The sequence below is a fragment of the Polypterus senegalus genome, chromosome 14 (assembly GCF_016835505.1).
Source record: "Polypterus senegalus isolate Bchr_013 chromosome 14, ASM1683550v1, whole genome shotgun sequence".
Taxonomy (NCBI): Eukaryota; Metazoa; Chordata; class Cladistia; order Polypteriformes; family Polypteridae; genus Polypterus; species Polypterus senegalus.
Genome location: NC_053167.1, coordinates 123,408,883 through 123,431,722, shown reverse-complemented (window position 1 = coordinate 123,431,722; position 22,840 = coordinate 123,408,883). Strand labels below are relative to the sequence as shown.

The 22,840-nt window shown below is 37.7% G+C and overlaps 1 protein-coding gene across 1 annotated transcript in view; it reads right to left on the bottom strand.

The window, feature by feature from the left end:
* Positions 1-2,267: 2,267 nt before the first annotated feature.
* brinp3a.1 (bone morphogenetic protein/retinoic acid inducible neural-specific 3a, tandem duplicate 1) overlaps positions 2,268-22,840 on the bottom strand; it is a 171,328-nt gene continuing 150,755 nt past the window's right edge. Inside the window, exon 8 of the mRNA XM_039735649.1 lies at positions 2,268-3,731. Coding sequence (XP_039591583.1) covers positions 2,615-3,731 — 1,117 coding nt within the window. The 3' untranslated portion in view covers positions 2,268-2,614. The remainder of the gene's footprint in view (positions 3,732-22,840) is intronic.

The window sequence follows — 22,840 nt, the reverse complement described above, 5'->3', positions numbered from 1 at the left end:
ATTTGGAGAATTTAGGTGAATAGAATTGGTAAGTGTAATGGGTTGAAGGGCCTATTATCATCACAACTGTTCTAATGTTCCTATATACAGTATACTAGCTGTCTCCGCAGCTCTGTCCATGTAGTAGTGAAACAGGACAGACTTTAAAAATCAATAAAAAAAAAATGTAATTCTGGCCATGCAGAAGGTAGGTACGCTCCAACGTCAAACGTTGGTGCTGTATCTGATCGTGTTCAGCTCTGACAGGAGAAATGCACGTGGCCGTGATATCTCTGGCAATCAGCAGCTACCCTCTGAAAACACACGTAGCTGTGATCTCTCTCTCAAAAACGTCAAACATTATTCCTTAACAATCTGTACATGATAATGTCTTCTGAACAAACAGGTACCACTAGCTAAGCGGAGACAAGGTACGCTCCAACATGTGGCAAGAGGTAGAGCGACTTGAACGTAGTCAGGCATGTGAGTGAGTGAGGAGGGCCCCGTCCGCCTCCCCTCGGCCCACAGCCTCTCTCTCGGATTTGCGCAAATAAATCATTACTGCAAGCAAGCTATGATACTTAGCGCGATGATAGAAGTCGCAAAATCAACTGGAATGCTCAAGCAAATGATATTAAAAAACCCGATCTAGATCCGTTAAGTAGTTCTCTTGTGAAAAGCAGACAGACATACAGACGATGGGTTATATATATATATATATATATAGAGAGAGAGAGAGAGAGAGATTGTATTATAATCCTAACTTTAAGGTCAAGTAGTTATTTCAGATATGGAAGATAGAAGTCTGGATGTAAAGAAGATAGACGTTTTGAGGTAAGGAAGGAGGTGTTTCAAGGTGAGCTTGTTATACTTACTGGAAATGTGTTACATGTTGATTAGCACATGCAAGTAAGAAATTCATGTACATGTAAAAATATTGACCCTATAAACGTATAAATATGTAAGACATTAAAACATTAGAACAGACCATTCAGCCAAGCAAAATTTGCCAATCGTATCCACCTACTTTGTCCACAATCATATCAAATCGATATCTAGCAGAGTATATATATATATATATATATATATATATTGCCAAATCAAGTATTGTGAACAGTGAATACATTGACAGGGTATTGAATTTTATCTTGATACAACAGCAATACCAGATGCACTTCAGAAGAGATGATCCAATCGAAACTAAGCAGGTTTGGACCTGGCCAGTACTTGGATGGGAGACCAACTACATAAATTTGGGTTGCTGCTGGAGGAGGTGTTAGCAAGGCCAGCAGGGAGTGCCTACCCCGTAGTCTGAATGTGGATTATAATGACCCAGTGCCGTGATAGGGACGCCGTGCTGTAAAAATGTTGTTGTCCCTCGGATGAGATGTAAAACTCAGGTGCTGACTCTGTGTGGTCAAAAAAGATCCCTGGGCACCCTTTGTAAAGAGTAGGGTGTCCTGCCTAATTTTCCCACGATGGCCAAGTCTTTTTAGTCCCCTAATCATCTCCTGTTTCAATTGTCAATCTCTCTCACCTCTTCACCACCTAATAGCTTATGTGTGGTCAGAGTACTGGCACAAAATGGCTGCTGTTGCATCATCCAGGTGGATGCTACACATTAGTGATGGTTGAAGTGGCTCCTCATTCACTATGTAAAGCACTTTGAGTATTGAGAAAAGTGCTTTATAAGTGTCAAAAATTATTATAATTATTATCATTAAATTAAGTTCTGAAGGTTCAAAAGTCCTACTTTCTACCATATTGCTTGGTAATTTACTCCATGTGTCTATGGCTCTCTGTGTGAAGAAAACCTTACCAACGTTTTTACAAAATTTAACCTTAACAAGTTTCAACCTATATTTACAAATTCTTTTTGAACTCATTTTAAGCCATTAATACCTTTCATAATTTTAAAAAGGACAGATTTTGGTTTGTCTAAACTGAAAAGGTGTTGCTTTACCATTGGATTATAACGATTATCAAAAAATGGCTATCTGTTACCAAGTAGGCCTGTTGCTGGTTGTTCATGGAAGTTTATTTTTCTTTAATTGACGATTTTTTTTCCCCCCAACAACGGTTGTAGGCTACTTACTGCCCTCTCTGGTTGTTACTTCGACTTTATAAAGTCCCTTTAAATTTCCCCATATGAAGTTGTTCATCACGGGGTGAGAGTTATGTCTCCTTTTAATCTCCATTTGCTTAGAGACATTGGGATATCTCATCTTATCTTAATTTTGTTAAAGAAAAACAACAGGAGAACGCAATAAAACACCCAACAAAGCAAAAGAGTTTAAAATATTTCTTCCATATTTATAGACAACAATAAAAACTACTTTTGTTTATGTGTTAACAAATTAGTAGGACGAATACTTTACATACGTCATTTTGCCTTCAGTTGTATCTTTAATAAGCACTCGGTATAAAAAAGAAGAGACAGCAAAGGCTGAAACAATTCAGTAAACTACAATTTGGGATTACTAAAAAAAGTCAGGCCTTACCATAGGACATTTGATTTTGACTTCTATTAATAATTTAAAAAAAGTACTATGTAACAGGATGTAAAATGTGTTCTCTTGGTTTATTTGCTGCTTCGCTAAACTGAAATTAAAAAGGGACTTGCAGCCGTCACATTCTAAGTACATAATTTGGTGGTTTCATATTCGACCGAGTTTGGTAGTTTGGTATTGAAAGTCTGCAGATCGTTCAGTATTCTCATAACTTCACTTGTCGATAGTTTAAGTCGATGGCGAAGTAAACATGAAAAAAGATCCAGTTGTTGTTGTCCAGGGGGCGAAAGTCTGTTGACCCGGTCTCTGATTTCCAGCAGCTGCTGCAGGGCCGAGTCCTGAGATCCCTGAGTATATGGATAGTCCAACTGTAGGATTAAGTCCTGAATAGCTTCTGGGTCAAAGTGCATACTGTATCCAAAGACCTGCACGTTATTTATTTTCATATAACCCAAATTCCTTGCAGGATCTAAAAACTCCAAAGGTTCATAATAGACACTACTGTTTGCATGAAATCCGGGCGAGCGGATACGACTCCTCAGATAAATATGAACAGTTTCAAAAAACGTTTTCCATTTGTTGCCCAATGTTAATGTCCAGTTAAAACAGTCCAGTGGTATATCCATCTTAGTCCTTTCCCAGTCTGGATAGCTATTTTGATTAATAGGCATGTACCAGCTTTCCGAGTGGCTTCCACCAAATGGGTTGATGTAAACAGAGAGCACTGGCTCCAGCGTGCTGTTCTTGGTCAAGCAGATCTGCATAGACATCCCAAGGAGCATATGGACAAGGTTGGACTTATACTTGTTACTCTTAAGGGTAAGCAGCATTCTTTTACGCCAGGATGGGTCAAACCAGTTGTTGAGGCGCATGTCATTGCTAATGAAAATTGCATGAACGGCTATTCTGCTGTCGCGTTTCTGAAGTAAATATTTCAACTCCAGGTCTTGCAGGTCAGTTTCAAACCCAATGTAGTGCTCAGTGGAGTCTGGAACTTCTGGTTTACAAATCCCTTGGCTCAACATATATCCTGGGTTACAATTTCCACATCGTGTACGGTTATCATATGAGCAAGAGGCACAAAACGATCCATCTCCCACAGTACAGGGGATGACTCCTTGACAGTTAAGTTGGTCATAGGGACAAGAACAGCTTTTTGTCACCTCAGAAAATGTTCCGATGTGGTTGTTTTCGCTGCAGTACAGAATGGATTGAATATAACGCCACCAGTAATTCACAGACCTGTGCAGAAGAAATAAGAAATTTTACATCAATCATCATGAATACAACTTTATACATTGACTCATCCCATTAATAATAATAATAATTCTTTGCATTTATATATCGCTTTTCTCACTACTCAAAGCACTCAGCAATTGCAGAGGCCCTATTGGCATTTACAGGATTCGAGCCGGCACCTTCCGATTGCCAGTGCAGATCCATAGCCAAGGTCAACTATATCATTCCTGTTCTGATAACTGATTTAGTCTTGTACATTACAGTTTAAAAACAAGTTAGAAGATGTATGAATGGTGTAACATTCTGGTGCGTTTGAAGGCTGTGTAGCCTTTAAAGGTTTAGTTAATAGGTTCTAGAACCTTCTCAGTTCATTTCAGTGTTGCAAGGGCTAAAGGCTATCTTACCAGGTTTGAGTGAAAGGCTGAAAACAGACATTGACAGGACTCTAGTCCATCACAATGACCACACACACACACACATACACCATATTCATATACAGTGAAAATTTGCAATTGGCAATTAACATAAATAGAATAAAATTAAATAAATAAAACCTTTGTAATTCCTTCCTTTCCAGAGTGTCTGGCTGTAGTAATTGTCATGTAATGAGACTTGCAAAGCTGTTGAGTTATGACAAATGTTAGGTAATCAGAAGTGAAAAGGCAAACTTTACTACAGTGACGACACTGCTAAAATTAAATCTAAGCAAGTGAAAGGTTTTTATATCATGATGTTAAATCTTGTTTTCCTTATTGTAAGAATTATTAACTTATCAAAAAACTTGTTTTTACAATTATTTAGCATACTTTAAAAAATCTTGTCAAGTAAATTTTGTGTACCCCATTGGCAGATTTTTATTTTTGTTAAGTAAAAGCAAAACAACTCCCATTTAAAGTTTTTTTGTCTAGTTTTTGCAGTGTAGCCATTATGGATATCAGGTGAATGTGGCACTCTGATGAGAAATTATTGAGTGACGAGATTTTCAAAGTCCCAAACTGGTACACTTGTGTAGCAAGTATGCCCATTTAATTCATGCTTTATAATATCATCAGCAGCAAGGTTTTGAGGCTAGATCAAAAAAAAAAAACAAAACAAAAGAAAACACTTCCACAAATGGACATATACGATTCCACACAGTGATTGATGTAGACACAAATAAATGGCAGTTCTGTGTTCTGTTTTTGTCTGCTTCTTGGTCAAATTTAACACAAATTCTTAATTAAGCTTTCTCCCGTCAGATTTTTGACTATTATATGTATTGTGAGAAGAATGAGTCTCCAGACATTATAAAGGTTTGGGGCAGCTACACGTATATTATATCCCAGCTGCAAATGTTTGAAATAATTGAACAGAGATGTTCACAAGACTGAGTCCAAAACAGAACTGAATACTTGGAGGTAAGATAGCAGTTTTAAGGGCTGGGGAAGGAAATTATGTCATCTATGCCAGAACCGGAAGTGACATCATCAGAGATGCCGGAAGTGACATCATCAGAGGTGCTGGGACCTGCCGAGATTTCCCGGGAATGCTGCAAGAAACTGAGAGAGACAGTAAGCACACTCTGCCACCCCCTGGTGTGATGTAGTATTACATTTACTCAGGCCCTTTAGCTGTCTCCTACTCGCACTTGTATGACAGTATATTACATCGAACTAGGAGCTGGGGTATGGAGGGTCCTTGGAGTTTCGTACACGCTGTTATAAATATATTGTGATGATGTTTATTTTGATGAAGCAATGTTTTATTAGATGGACAACCTGTTAAAACATTTTGACATTCTTCATTTATTTATTAGGACACATAGCCTGAAATCACGACTGTCCCTGTCACCTGGGCGTCTGGCCACTCTAGTAAATTACAGTGACAGTGACTACTGTCCTATCATTTTAATGTGTAGATAGCTATGGTGCTGATTTAGTGTAAGTAAATAACAGAGCTGTAGTATGGGTGGTGCGACCAGGCAACGATCTCTGAAGGGTGCCGAACGACGACATGGTTGTTTTGGGTTAAAAAGATTAACATTAATATCACTGAAAATTAGTAAAACTTTTATAGATATTTCCCTTTACTTTTTATGATTTTGTAAACAACTAGCACATTGAAATGTGTTGATATTTTCTTTTATAATCACAGCTGAATTATATAAAGCAAAATAACAATGAGAATGGCACACTGCTTGAAAACTTCCAGGCTTACAAACTTAGCAATAATATCCATCAAACATGAAGACTTCTCCTTTCGATTATAGCAGTATAATTCAATAGCTTTCCACTGGTAAAACTAGAAGTATAAAGTTTTGAATGTTTTGGTTTTTTTTTTTTTTCATTCCTAAATTGTTCCGTATTTTCATTTTTATCTATTTTGTTAATTTTTTGAAAATATTGTAATTTTTTTACGTTAATAAACAATTTTGTTTTACTCCCCTTCCCCTACCACACTAGGAAGTTTGATGTGTACAATCTGTATTTATTGACGGTTTTGAAGAAACTTGATATCTGAGTCCCAAATATGGTCCTTTGAAGCTAATTAGATTTTGATTAAACCTGATAGGGCGCAAAGTGTTCGACCATTACACACAGCCGAATTTTGTTCTGTACTGAATCTTTATGTTTTTTATATATTGTGTTAATTTTATCAACAGTATTGTAATTTGTTTATGTAAATAAATAAAATTCAAAAATAATAGTTTTTTTCTTTGTAAATACAATAAATTTGTTTTATCCATTTTGACTGAAGAAGGGTACTTATTTTCCCTTTCGGCAGCAGGTGTCGTCTTTTGCCACACTACGGCTCTGGTAAATAGTACTGACTAAATGTTTATCTGCCTTGTGCATAATGGTATACGCCACAGGGTACTTCATTTATATCTAAATTAATCTCTTTACTTTCATAAGAACATAAGAAATTTGACAAACAAGAGTAGACCATACAGTCCATTAGGCTCATTTGTTTAGCTAATAGCTAAGCGGTCCCAACAGCTCATCCAGATTCTTCTTAAAGGTTGTTAAGGTTTCTGCTTCAACTCCATGTCTTAATAGTTTGTTCCAGAGTCCCACAACTCCTTGTGTAAAGAAGTGCTTCCTGGTTTCAGGTTTAAATGCAGTTTCCCTTAACTTCCACTGATGTCATCGTGTACATGATTCATCCTTAAGCTGAAAGATTGTTACTGGATCTACTTTACCAATGCCTTTGAGGATTTTAAATATCTGTATTGAAGTCCAGTGCACATGCAAACATCCACTGACAGAAACTTCCCACTCCGCACACACACAGTCTGCTGGTTATTCACTCACTTGTATTAGGGGTCTGTTTGCCATCACTATTCGAGAAATATACAAGTTGGTGTAACTGCTGTCAAGGTAAAACTGAAATTGGTGAACTAATTTGTAGTTGAAGTCACACAGAACAATCCTCTGTTTTAAGTTCTCAAATTCACCAATGCATTTCAATAAGATCTGTGTGAAAAACCTCAAAACAATGAGACTGTCTGTCTTGACAACTTTCCTTGAAGAATTGAGTGTGCCACATTTCAGCAAAATTGATCCACATTGGGTCGAGTTGTTTCAGATGGACAGATAGACAGATCGACACACAGACAGGCATGGCTATCACGATAGTTGCTTTGTGCATTATAAGCAAACACACCTAATAAGTAAGAAAATGTATACATGGCGTAACATTCAGGTGTACTGGCAGACCTGGGAGCATTTTTACATTTTTTTGTCTCTTCATCAAAGATTTTGTTATCACAATTTTGTTTATTACATATTTTTGGAACATATTCAAACATATCAGTAATTACGTAGTGTAATTACATGTTTATAACAACATCTTACAATATCATGTGAATGAAATTGATTTCATATACAGCAGATTTCAACTCAAGGAATGAAAACTCCTGTCTTGTTAGTTATTGGATATAAAAGATCTGTGGCTAATTGTAGTTCAGATTTTGTAAAAAGAACCTGATGGAGATCTGTGAAAATCTGTGCTGAAATGTCAAGCTAAAATTGTTGGCTGCATCTGAACATGATCATTGTGGCACTTTTAAATTACTGTGTCAGAGAAATATTGAATTATTACTACCTTCAGATACTGAAGCAGTGAGGTTATTTTTAGTGTAACAGAAATACTGAGTGCTTTGCCTAAACTACACAAAAACATTTTTTAAAAAGACCGAAAGAGAAAACATTTTCAGAGATGTACAAAATTTGCTAACCAGAAGGCAATTCTATCTTTTTCAAAACAAAATGGAAAAGCTGGAATCAGAATCAAAAGTTAGAAAAAAAGAAATTTTTGGAAGCCAGAAAACTCAAAAGAAAACTCCACAAGATATTCAAGAGTTTTGATCCAATCTTGCATAAATTACAACTAAAATGGGCAATCTTTATGTAGTTGCGTTGATGATGTCAACTTCATGCTGCCCCAGTGAATTCTGGAAAATGTCGACGGCATAACAATGTGAAAACATAAAACATAAACAAAATGGCATCAAAAAGGTAATGAAATTTGTAACTTTTTAATAAAGCGTTTGGGTGAATAAAATTAGTATAAAACAGCAATGCCCAATGTTTATACAAACTTTTTTAACTTAATTAACTTTTTAATTAAGCCTTTCGGTGAATAAATTAACATAAAGCAGCAGCGTCCACTGTTTAAATAAGCTAGGATCAAAAATAATGTAAAAAAATGTACTTTTCAACACTTAAATCCCTGAAACCCACAAAAAAAATTGCAGTCCCAGGCCACCTTAAATTCCTTCACACCTCTTCATCAGAGTCTTTTGTTTTGTAAATGTGTCGATTAGCGCAAGCAGCCTGCTATCCCATTATCCATACTGATGGAGCTGAATCTGTCACAAAATTCTCAGAGCTCAAGTGTGTTTATCTGGGTATGAGGTGCCTGGAGATGTAGTGGGTAAATAATATTATCGTTATTTGGAATACATGTATTTCATGTGTGTGCCACGTCTACAATGCTCTTTGTAAATGTAGGATGACAGGAACTGCCGAACACATAGCTAAAACAGAAACTTTTTCCATGTTATAGTAATAATGATGTGAAGTATATAATGTGCAAAGGACTTTAGTCCAAATATCAAACAAATGTGCGCTTTTATTCAAGAATATAATAAAAGAAAAAAATCAATTAAAAAATGAATAAAATAACATAAAATAGCAGCATCCACTGTTTAAACAAAATGGCATCAAAAGGTAATGTAAAAAAATGTAGCTTTTTAATAAAGCCTTTGGGTAAGTAAAATAGAATAACATAGCGTCCATTGTTTAAACGAAGTGGCATCAAAAAAATAACGTAAAAAATTACTTTTGACTAAAGCCTTTAGGCAAAAAACAATCTGCAGAAATGTATTCCTTGTATTTGAAAAATACCGAAAAAGACTCCCAGAGGACCATGATAAAAATAAAAAAGTGCACAAAAAAATTTGAAAAAGAATCCAATCATAACACTGAGTAGTCACTGTAGCATAAAGTGTCACTGAGGCCATATTTCATACATTTCTATATAATTGAAGTTGCATTTATTTTTAACCTTTATGGACATGAACATCAAGTCACCTACACCACTTCAGTTTTAAGGAGAAAGAGAAGTGAGGTGAATTTTGAACCCAGGACACTAGAGCTATGAAGCAGATGTGTCACCATGCTAGCCTTTGTCATAGCTAATCCATTATTGTGTTTGCCTCATTTCAATTTTTGACAAGCCGAAAATATATACAATCAATAAAATTGTGTACTGGAATTTTGTGGACTTAGAACAGCAGTTCAAGCCAGAGGCAAAGGGTTAGCAGATGAATGGATGTTATGTTAACATCTGACGAGAATCAAAACAGGCTTAACACATCTTCTACAGAGAGATCATCCTGCTCATACTAAGTAAAGAACACGCAGCCCATAAGTTACCGTCTCCTTAACAACACAGCAGATCTCTTTGTTATCGGAGATACAACGAGTGTTATCAGTTCTTATCGGTCCCATAGGAACAGGCAAGTAGCTAACAACTGAGCCTGCTGGAAGGTGGAAGAGGTTTATTATCAGTGACTTAATGAGTGATAAAAAATCCTTGCGCATTAACATGCTGTAAGAGCTCAGATGTTCACACGCTGAAGCGCTAGTCACAAAAGCACAAGCGTTCATGACTGCCATTTGGAAATGTTTCACAAAAAACAGAAAGATCAAATCCTCAGCTTTCTCCTTCCAAGAAAAAAAAAAAAGATCCTTTTAAATAGTGCAAGTTTAAAAGTGGCAAGAGTACAGGGGAGGTTTGAGATCAGTTGAAACATTTCTAACGTTTTATTATTTATCCCACACAAAGAACAGCAATCAAGATGACAGTACAGCCATTTACACTGTAAAACCAAGGCGATAAAACAGAAAGCTTTTTGGTATTCCAGAAACAAGACTGTAAGTCATATTTATATCTTATTTCTATAGAGAATAATGGCATATTCAATACAGGGTTTACTCTATAATACAAACATCTAAAGAGAACACAGAGAACACAAAATAGCCAAGTAAACAAAAGCAAAAGAAAGTCCTGCTTCCTTGTCACCCTTTTGTCATCTGTCATCTCTGTCTCTCTCAAGCCTTTGTCAAAAAGTCTCCTGCCCATTCCAGACCTCTGTGGCAGAGAAAGCCATAGATATACGCACATAGATGCTGCACTGACCGCTGGTCCTATTAGTGGCCATGTTGGGGCAGTCAAGATACACTTGTAAACTCCTAAGCCTGTATGGAGATCGCAGTGGCAGTTTTCTTATTTCTCAACCGATTTGCACTCAATACTGGAGTGGTTCATGCATTGGAAATCAAATCCTGAGGTTGTGGGCTCAAATCCTGCTACTGACACTGTGTGACCCTGAGCAAGTCACTTTACCTGCCTGGGCTCCAAAGGAAAACCAAAAGAAATGGAGCCAGTCGTCTCATAAATGTTGTAGGTTGTCTTGGATAAAGGCGCCAGCCAAATTAGTACATGTACATGCTTTGTTTTAATTGCTAGACATGCCAGGATACATTTAAACAATTTTCTAAATTACATGGTGTATTATATGTAAAACATTTGTCTTTAATAATTGCAAGAAGCAACGATAGTACAATCCTTTATAAATAAATAATGAGTAATTATATAATATGTTCATTTTTCTCCAAAGAAATATGCAGGTAATAATGTGACACCTCTTCAGCATGCAGAACACGAGAATCTAATACTCAGTATACATACTACTACTACTACTACTACTAATAAAAAACATTTATTTCTATAGCACATTTTCATTCATAGGATGTAGCTCAAAGTGATTAACAAGATCTCAAAGAGGTAATTACAAGCAAAGAAAAACAAAATCAAATTAGATAATAATAATAAATAAATAACATACAAAAATAAATAATACACACTTCCATAATATAGATATATAGTTAATAGAGAAGTAGAGTACTTGTATAGAGTATCAATGTTTAAGTCTCTAAAGGTGATTCTGAAGGTAAGGTCAGATGGCCAGGGAGGACAAAAAAGGAAAAACTGGAGATAAAACAAAATCTGCAGGGCAAAAGATAATTCACCCTAATAAAAGGATACATGTCTGTGTGTCTGTCCATTTTCTATGTCTCTGTCATTCCAACCAAAGGCGCATCACAAACATTTACTCTGCTTACAAATCCCATACCAAATGGCATATAACAGAGACAAACTGTCATTCCAACATCTGTAGTAAGGCATTTTATTATTACAAACATTTATGATGTGCCATGTGCTGGAATGACAAATGCAATGCATTGTAATAGGTGGTGCACTACAAACTTTAAAGCTGAGTTCTACATTGATTACTTAGATACCAACCCATCTAGCACAGCTAGTCATAATAATAATGTTACAATACTAATTTATAAAAAACTAGCAGCAGGTCACAAAATTTATAAGTTAATTAAATGTTGCTGAAAATAATATTCTGATTCTACCATGTGGAAAATAATCTTACTTTAAACACAACAGCATACAATATTATTGCAGTGAAAACTTTGTATTTTGTAGTTGTTTGGTGCTGCTGTGATTTTAAGCAACTTTTATTTATTTGTTTTTTTATTTATTCAATCTGTGACTTATTGTTAGCTTTGTATTACTATTATTGCTGTTGTTGTTGTTTTTCTTTGAAGTGTGCCGGACATTTAAAGGTCTTTCACTATACCTGCTGTACCTTGACATGTGCTAGTTTATTGTATACTGCTGGTATATAATAAGCCTAAAATCTCATAAATCACAAATTCCATGAAACAGCATAAGGATGACTAATATTACTTTTAATTCCAAATTTTAGGTATGCAGTTTAAATACAATGCCACCCAATCTAAGTATTAATGTGCATGAAACAATATTGTTTTCCACTTAATATCTAAGCACACATAATAGACATAAAACAAAGGACACAACTATGTCAAGCATAGAAAATTAAATATTGTCATTTATAGCTACACAACAAACAGTGAACCTATAATAAATATTTGCACAAATCCAAATTTCAATATATTCCTGGTTGTGCCTGTATTTATGCTCTGACAGAACTAACTGGGTAATACTGCTGCACAGTTCTGATGCATTCTGTCAAAGTCACAAGTAAAGCTGATGCTCCCTCTGCTCCTTTAAAATAGGAAGTCAGGGGTCTTTTGACGTGCCTGGCTGAAATGCTATTGTTGCATTCACATGCTCTCGGAGAGTCAGTAAATCCGAGCTGCTGAGTCGGAAATTCCGCATGAACTCTCTCCCAGCTCAGAAATACAAGTCGGACAATTCGGACAAAACAAAAGCTACCCAAGTTGTAATGTAATGATGACCTTTCACCTTAATTAATATGTATTTCAAAATAAAATGTATAAGATGACCAGCCTGAAATGCCATTTTAGATAGATAGATAGATAGATAGATAGATAGATAGATAGATAGATAGATAGATAGATAGATAGATAGATAGATAGATAGATAGATAGATAGATAGATAGATAGATAGATAGATAGATAGATAGATAGATAGATAGATAGATAGATACTTTATTAACCCCAAATTCACATACTCCATACTTTCTAGTGAAACATGTTTAATACATTCATTTTGCTCCTTATTCCCACAGAAAATACAGTTTAACTTGAATATAATCTAACATCCTACTGTATTATTCCTTCTTAATCCTTTCTGTACAAATGGACAGTGAAGCTTCCATTACAGTTCCCTCTCGTATAGTGCACTTTCTAGTTTTGAAAGCACTCATTGTGCATTTAAATGAAATATTTTCACCTCTTTCTGACCTTTTTATTATTTCTACTTTATTTAAAATGGTAATGGTTTTTCTCTTCTTTACTGTATCACCAGCACTTGCATCAGATTTGTGTTTCAGAGACATTCTTGAAGGGTGAAGACAAAAGGTTAAGATGAGCTCTTCTGCACAGCACTGTCTACGCTATCACAGCAGGAGGGCACCCGTCGTCAACACACCTGATATATAGGGTGGTCCAGATCTAATTATGGAATTTTCATTACGCTATAACTTATTCAGTTTATTACATACAAAATCACCTGAAAAATCCCAGACCATCAAGAAGTGTTCGAACTGACGACATGAAGAATCGTCTTCTCGCCGAACTGGAATCGTCCCTGCATAAATCAAAGTCATCCAGATGATCTGGATCTGCATAATTAGATCTGGACCACCCAGTACTGACAAGAGACAACTTCCTGCTATGTGCGTAACAGTACAAGCAGGTTTGCTATTGAATGAATGGGGGCAGCGAGGGGCGGTTCGTCTCCAGCCCACCTCACAGTCACCTCCACTACAGTATGCTGCCTGCAGTGTCTGCAACACCACCACCCCCATTCAACACGCAGCCATCCGAGGCACACAACAATGCTACCCCCTGCTGCCCCGTTCACCCTCAATGGCTTCCGTTCAGCCACAACCGGGTCACCACTTGCAGCATCACCAGCTGCCCACTCGAACGAGGCAGCCGCGTGTGTTGGGCGGGCAGTGAAATCGCTTGCCGCCAGGAGCCACCAAGGAAAATTGCCTCCCTCCAGCCTCCGTCCAGCCACTGCTTGCAGCGTCCCCAGGCTGAAGATGACGGAGTGGCATCGCAGCTGCGGCCCTGTTCATATGTCGTAGGAATATATACAGTAAATTCTTTTTGTGAAAGACACATTATCCAAAATATGGTTGATAAAGAAATAACTGAAAGTAAAATATTCTTGACTGTGGCACCACACTGATTTTTCATTCTGATTTCAGACTCCCAGTAATCTCTATCAGATTGTGTTACTCACGAACATGCTTGCATTTGGCGCTATAGCTAAGGTGACCATCCGTCCCCATTTTCCGGGGACAGTCCACGTTTTCGGACAACTGTCCCCACTCAGAAACATGTCCCCGTTTTGTCCCCGGTTTAAGATTTCCTCCCCGGTTTCAGCTGGTTCACTTTTTTTGAATGTATCTCATCACCAGGATAATTTGAACTCGGCTCGCATGCGCGGTGTTTTGAACGGAGGTTATGCTTACCGCATCCTGCAACTTTGGCGAGAAATCACGTGATAAGCTTTCACTTTGTATGTAGTCTACGCTCCTCTAATACCCCCCATGTCCCCGGATTGGCCCAAAAAATTCTGGTCACCTTACTATAGCCATAAAATGGTTTATGAGATAACTTTTAGGTGGTATCCACTTACAGATCACCCACTAGGAGTTGACGTATAATTAGCAGTCAGTGCGTTAATTTTCTTTTTCTTGCCCTTATAGGGTGTAGCAGCATGGTTTTTTCGTACACTGCTTTTATACAGGGAGATGGCTTAAGAAAATTCACTTAAACCGCTTAAATTACAATAAACACTGGATAAATCGAGGTGTTCTAAAACTTTTAACCACTACTGTATATAAACTGTCCCAAGTATGAACACTGCATGTAAGGGGGAAAAAAGTGCTTGAAACTGCCTGTTAAACTAGGACATCCAGAATTCAAGCTCAATTTATATTAGAAAATGAGATCATATGAAAACATTTAACTTTGTGCTTTGTTCTGTGATAACAGTTAATGTGCAAGATGTCTTATTCTGGAAACCAAATGTTTAGACAAGACTTTTAATAGTTGACTATTGTGGGAGCTTCTAGGTGCTGTTTAATGGCAGAGGGGTGTTGCTAAAATGTACCTTTTATCTGAGTGCTCATTGGTGGGATTAAAATGTTTACCAGTTACCATATGTAAATGAGCCTCAGTGATGACAGGAGCTCTTCTCTTAAGATTAATCAGACTTACTTTGGAGAGCCTTGCAGCTCACATAATGAGCCTTCACCAGTTGGTGTAAATAAAGGACGTCCTTGGACTTCATTTATAGCGATTACTTTTACTAAGTATTTTCCACAGCACCTCACCACTATAATATGGACAAAATTTAAAAGGACAAAGCAATAGATGAAGGTTCAGAGTTGGATTCCTGCCGAACTTATTTGTCTATCCTCAGCAATAGGATCCAGCTCACATGCAACACCAAAAACGAAACTTCACTCTAAGCTCCTCATTGTTAGGACCAGTGGGAGAATCTGGTTGTAAATATAAAGAACGGATATATAACTGATTTAAAATGTGTATACAGCAGAGTACATTTTATGTACACAAAGCACACAAATCTTTTTTGTTGCTCTTATTTTGTACTTTTTTGGTTAATTCCAAAGAATATTTTTTTTATTTTACCCATTTTGAGAAACAAAACATTTATTATTATTATTATTATTATTATTATTATTATTATTATTATTATTATTATTATTCTTGGCTAAAAAATGGGCACAATGGGCACTAGCCGGGGTCCACAATGTTTCTGATGCCTATGTGTGTTTCAGTTTTGCTGTCAAAACGGGGGTCCCAGCCCACTACTTTGCCCAGGGGCTCATGATATTGTTAAGACAGCCCTGAAAGCACAGGCTGTTTTAATACTCCATCTATCAATTATCTCACAATCATCTGCTCCTCACTCATTCATTTTCTACTCACTTTTCTTGGTGAGGGTCTCAATGGCAACACAGAACTGGACAGAGCTGGCCGCCTTACCCTCAGCAATAATCTCGAATTTCAGAAAAGCTGAGAGACGTGATCGATCTCTCTCTTCTGAAAATTCTCTTCTTGGGTCATATCTCAGTGGGTCGAACTTGGTGCACTTCTAGTGTATCATGAGGCATCCAAGCTACATGCCCCACACAATTCTTGATCTGGAACAGCAGTGGATCCATTCCAATGACCTACTTTAATGCTGAACTCCTCATAGAGGGAATGAATAGCCCAACTGAGTTTGTTACCAAGTAGACTGACCCATCTTTCGCCAAATTACAAAACAAAACCCTAAGTTGCATTTGAAGTTCACGCCTAAATTTCTAAAGCCAGAAAGTACATGAAACCAAAGGGCACATGCAAGTTTACGAGTTGTTATCCAAATTGTGGATGACCTGTAATGCCTGGGAAGACCTTTCTTGTGCCAACCGGCATGCTAATTTTTCAGCAGCACTTAGCAACTGCACCATAAGAAAGTCATGCCCTGTAAAAAACAAGATATCATCAAAAAAAGACACAAATAATTTAAAGCCTCTAGAAAATAACTTCTGACCACAAATTCTGACCCCAAAAACTATTGAAATAAATTTTATTATGCAAAAACTCATTCAGAAAAAGAAATTAGAAGTGAATCAAGATGATAACAACCATATCATGTAGAGTGAACCCAATAACTCTCTATAGTAAACTCATTTCAGCTATCCAGTGCAATCTCATTTTATTAATCACCCATAGCTTGTGAAAGTAGATATGAGAGGGGCTACACCATAAATGAACTGATTACTTGAGATCTTCTTCCAAGAACCAAGCTCGTGCTTCACTACCATAGTCTACAAGTTTGCTCCTGCTCCACCAATCTGTTGGTCAGTCCCACAGTCTCCTCTACCGCCACCTATGAACATGACCCTGAGGTACTTGGGGCTGCTACTGACTCCTTAGTTGAAGAGAATAAACCACTCATTTTTGGAAGTGGGTTATGACCTCCATTTTGGAGGTGCTGATTCTCATTCCAGTCCTACTACAGTCAGCTCCAAACCATTGAAGTGTGGACTGGAGAACAGAGTGTAAGACAGAGAGGACGTCAGCACCTACAAATCATGTTAATGAAATATTTAGATTTTGAAAATGGATACTTTGTTACCCTCAGTTGCAACTATGGTACTTATTTAAACACTATTGGTGTTTATTTCTAATAATGCTTAATTATTCCTCAATACATGTTGTTGTTTGACATCATTCTGAAAATGTTTAAGTGTAATCAAGGAAGATCAACCAACCTTGACCACAGGCATATTACTCCATCTTAAACAAGGCACTGAATGTAATTTGAAAAAAATATATGTTGTGTATATGAACAGTAATGTATTCCTTCAGTGATTTAAAATACTGTCCATGGCTATGCTCCATTTAATAGAGCATTAGAAGGGAAGACAATTTCTGAATTATTGTACAATGTAATATTGATTATTTAATGGAGGTGACTTACCTTGTTAAGGAAGCACAAAATGCCTGTCATTCACCAGTCATTATACTAAAAATATATAGCTGATTGGCAAAAAAGAGTAATAGAAATAAAGGAGAGTACTGATGAAAATGTTAGTGAGTAAATAAATCACTTATTACATGTCTGCTAAACAAAATGCAGAGTTGTTATGAGTATAAAATTCCCTGTAATGAATCTTATACTGTCTTCAAGCATGGTGCTTACTACTTACTAAATCAAAACTATAAAACAGCATATGTATTATGGTGTAAGGGATGCCCGGGACGCCCAAGAGACGGAAGGATGGGGTAAGTGAGCTTCTTTAGGGCACTGCCTTCCCGAGAGTGTTAAATGGCAGCTCCCCTGGGTTGCAGTGCTGCCCTGGATTCCCACAGGGCATAATGAGACTTGGAGTTCTTTACCCCAGCCCTCTTGGGTACCAGGAGTGCTACAAAACTGAGGAGCCATATGGTGTGGTGTTTTCAGCTTACCTGGAAGTGCTTACAGACCATGTGGGTGAAAGAGCAGAAGCACTTCTGGATTGGCCAACATAGGAGGACTTGCCGGCCTCACAGGGACGAGCCAAAGTTGGGTGGAAGGTGGACAAAGCTTGCTGGGAGGAGCGGACAAAAAGAGAGAGAAAGAAGAATAATTGTGTGCGTGTGCATACTTGGGGTTTTGGTGGGAAACGCTTTGGAAAGAGTTTACCGTAATAAAAAACGTTTTGTGTTTTAAACTTGTGACCTGTGTCTGTCTGTGTTGGATTTGGAGAGCTGGAGCGCCCTCTAGTGTCCACAATAGGTATTTACATCTTCAAGCTGCTTGATATCAAGTGCTTTGATTTCATACATCTTAATTTGGAATGTACTGTAAATGTCTTGGTTAACACTTTATAATACTGTAGATTTCATTAATAAGTAACGAACAAACATCATGTGAAGCTCCTTTACATCCCTACAAAGTTCTTCTAAAGCAGTGGTCTCAAACTCCAGTCCTGGAGGGCCACAGGTTTTCACATTAATCCTATTCTTAATTGGTGACCAGATTTTGCTGCTAATTAATTCCTTTCCCTTTTATCCTCTTCTTCAGATCATTCCTCTGAATTACTTCATTTCTTTTCTTAAATGGCACCCAAACAGAAATGAAATGCGACACGAGTGAGCCAACGGAACACCAACTAAGTCAGGGCCTTCTATTCCAACCAGTTGGTTAATTAGGCACGAGTCTTGTCGTTAATTAAACCCGTTCTTTAATTCCATGACCTGTTGCCGCTCTCATTGTGCAATAGCAGACATTTCCAAAATTGTTGATTCTCCCTTTTCTAAGGGCACTGTTAAAATGTTTTAGAGACCTGAGAAGATCAACATTTCTGAGACCTTCATCTTTCTTTATTTTCAGATATTGTATGATGGACACAGTTTGCTGGTCAGGTTTTGGATCATTTAGTATCTCATTATTGTTTGGCTGCTAATTAAAGAAAAAGAAACAATTAAGGTGTCTGAGTCATCAAGAGCAACTCAATTAAAATTAATTCAAAGGAAGTTAATTAGCAGCAAAAACAGGTCACTAATTAAGAAAAGGGTTAGAATGAAAACCTGCAGACACTGTGGCCCTCCAGGACCGGAGTTTGAGTTCACTGATCTTAAGGGTTACTTAATTCTGCAATGGACTCACATCCCATCAAGTGAGGATTTCTGCCTTAGAGGTGGTATTGCTGAGCTGGACTCACACAAAGCTAAAATCGATTAAGTAGGTTTGAGATTGTCCTTTTTCCTTATTATTGCCTATGATAAGATGGCAAAAAGTATTACAAAAAATACAAATACTAGCTACTAGACTAAGATTATGTCCACACAACTATGTCTCTCTATTAAAATAAAAATATCCTGGGACGAGACGTGACTTTTCCAGACAGATACTTTCACGTCCTGCGAGACGACACTTTATGCCAAGAGATATAACCATGCCCAGGGCCGGAAATAAAAGACAAAGAGTAGATGACAAAGTAGAACGTTGTAAAGAATTCAAAAACATTGGCGTAATACACATGCAGAGCAGGTTAGAGATAATGAAAGCACTAAAATTTGAAAGTCTCAAAAAAATTATAGTAAAGATTGCATTAACTCAAACACACAGAAATTATTACTTGATGAAATAACGGAACAGCAAAAAGAGATTGAATATATTGTTTGGATTTAAACTTTAAATCTGGTACTTGTAGATTGTCTAATTCGTGTTGTCATCAGGGAAAAGTAGTGTTTCTTCCCAATGAAGAGGCGTATCCACGAGAATTAAAAGATTTGTTGTTTGGTGAAAGTGAAATCCACATACGCGAGTGGCAGAGACGTGAAGTGGCTGGCGCATAGTGCAGGCCGGGGGGTTGGCGATCAAAGCGAGCAGGGGGCGAAGCTCCCTAGTTTTACATTAAAAATGTCATTTTTAAACTAAAACGATCTTAGTTCACACTAGCTATTTCCCATTGTTTATGAAAGTATCCATGCCTACACCAAAACAAATGAAAGGCATATGGTGGTAATAGGCATGTGGGCACTGGCAGAAACAGGAGGGGCAAATGTCCTTCTTTAAGGGATGGTTATGCTTTCAGCTATGGGATTTATCTCAAAATGCTAGTGATCTACAAATTTACATTTTGCACAAGTATTAAGCATTTAAACTGAACAAAACACTATCTAGAAGCATATAGGAAAGCAACACAACAAGTGTTATGGAAAAAACTCCTGTATGTACATTATATTGGAATGTGGTTTTCTTCTGTGAAGGGTGACCAATCAGGGAACAAGATGTAATAAGTATGATCCAATCAGGGAAGGGTCACATAATATGCACAATTAGAATCTGCATTGTCAAAACTCTGTGTTTTCACCCACCCACACTGCAATGCCAAGCTGGCGTTTTCAGAAATATACAGCTCTGGAGAGCATTTTTAAAAGTCTTCATTTTGGGGGATTGATAAGACTGGGGTAGTGGGTCTAAAAGGCAAAAATGGAGACTAATGTCTGTGTATTTAAACAAAAATGTAGTAGTGTGGATGTAGTCTAATTCTAAGACCTAATTCTAAGATTTAAGACTGAATAAGATTGGTCTAAGCAGAAAATAGGAGGAGACGTGACAGAATTATTGTAACTGTATACACTCACTGGCCACTTTATTAGGTACACGTGTTCAACTGCTTGTTAATGCAAACTAGGCTGACCCGCCTTTTAAGGTGACCGACTTTTAAGTTGACCACTTCTTAAGGCAATTCAATATGCAAATCAATTTGATATTTTATACAAACTCATTAATTTGGTTATATTGCATTTGAGCGGTATTACTTTAATACTCATAGTTTCTGTTATTTTTGTGATGAAATTTAAACTTTTTTTCGATATTGAGGTCGCCCTTTTGAACCCCCCTGATATTTACTACACCGTGAGGCATTTGTACTCCATCAACATTAATTATTTCCAGAGACATAATTTTGTCTATTTTTCCAGCGCATCGCGCAGAAAAGCAAGGGAACGATGGGAGCACCAGAACTCTGCTCACATCATGTCGCCGCATCCGCAAGCTGCAAGTAGTAAGTCTGTGATAAGTGGAATACCGCTACGCTTTCCACTCACGGGACGGAAGGACAATCCTGACCGATTTTATCTAGTAAGAAAGAAGAAGAAGATATCGCACAGTCTGGAGTAGAAAATCATCTTTTACCTGGAAAAACGAAACTACAAATTCCATCGTGCATTGCAAAATGGACGGGGCGTGTGTGAAACTCCGCGCCTGCGTAGCACTCACGAGACAGAAGGAGAATCCCGACCGCTTTTATATAGAAGGATATCTAATCAGCCAATCACATGACAGCATCTCAATGCATTTAGGCTCTACTATCAGACCACAACTGTTTTCACATAATATGCTACTGTTAGGGTTGTAACTCTGCTGGATTGGACTCTCTTTCAGTGCCTGGCCAGGAATCACACAAAGTAAACAGATCTAAAGAGAGACATTGTTAAGATGACCTGCTGAAGTTCAAAGTGAGCATCAGAATGGGGAAGAAAGGTGATTTAAGTGCCTTTGTACATTGTTGGCGCTAGATGGGCTGGTCTGAGTATTTCAAAAAGTGCTGATCTACTGGGATTTGCATGCACAACCATCTCTAGGGTTTACAGAGAACGGTCCAAAAAAGGGAAAATATCAGTGAGTGGCAGTTCTCTAGGTGAAAATTCCTTGTTAATGTCAGAAATGAAAGGAGAATGGCCAGACTGGTTTGAGCTGATAGAAAGGCAACAGTAAGTTAAATAATCACTGGTTACAAATGAGGTATGGAGAAGAGCATCTCTGAACACACCACACGTCACACCTTGAAGCAGATGGGGCTATAGCAGCAGGAGACTACTCCAGGTGACACTCCAGTCAGCTAAGAACAGGCAACTGAGGCTACAATTCACACAGGCTCACCAAAATTGGACAACAGAAGACTGAAAAAACATTGCCTGGTCTGATGAGTTTTGATTTCTGCTGTTACATTGGGATGGTAGGCTCAAAATTTGGTCCCAAGAACATGAAAGTATGGATCCATCCTGTCTTTACTGTTTCTACTTTTCAGACTGGTGGTGGTGATGCAATGGGGGGATATTTTCTTGGCAAACTTTGGGCTCCTTAGTACCAATTGAGCAGCATTTCAATGCTACAGCCTACCTGAGTCCTGTTGCTGACCTTGTCCATCCCTTTATGACCGTCATCTTCTGATGGTTACTGTACTTCCATTAAGATAATGTGCCACGTCACAAAGTTCAGATCTTTTCAAACTGGTTTCTTGAACATGACAACAAGTTCACTGGATGCAAATGGCCTCCACAGTCACCAGATCTCAATCCAATAGAGCACTTTTGGGATGTGCTGGAACAGGAGATTTGCATCATGGATGTGTAGCAATTATGTGACGCTATCATGTTAATATGGACCAAAATCCATGAGGAATGTTTCCAGCACCTTGTTGAATCAATGCCATGAGGAAGTACGGCAGTTCTGAAAGCAAAAGGGAGTCCAACCTGGTACTAGTAGGGGCTACCTAATTAAGTGACTGGTGAGTGTACTGTTAACTGATATAACTAGAGCAGACCTTACTATCCCCAATAGGAACTCCAGACCTCTCAATCCCAACAGCAGTAACCACACCTGCTAAAAGACATTTCAGTGGATCCTAATCCTCCTAAGGCCATTTCAGTACAAAGCAAGAGTGGTTCTGCTCAAAGATCTCCCTGGATTCCCTATTTTCTCATCCAAACTATGCACAGAAGAATTATTTTAGCTGCATGTACGTGGAATATCGTTGTTCCAGGCACAACCTAAAGTGACTGATCATTACCAACAATATGTTTTAGATTCGATGCCTGAATAGTCAGTTCTGGAGGTTTTTGTTCCAGCCCAATTCCATACTAAGCAATCAGTTATTGTTAAAGCATTTATTGCTCAAACAAAATTTTTTTGCTCAACTTTGGTTGCTTGTCGAGATTTTTCACATTTAATTGCA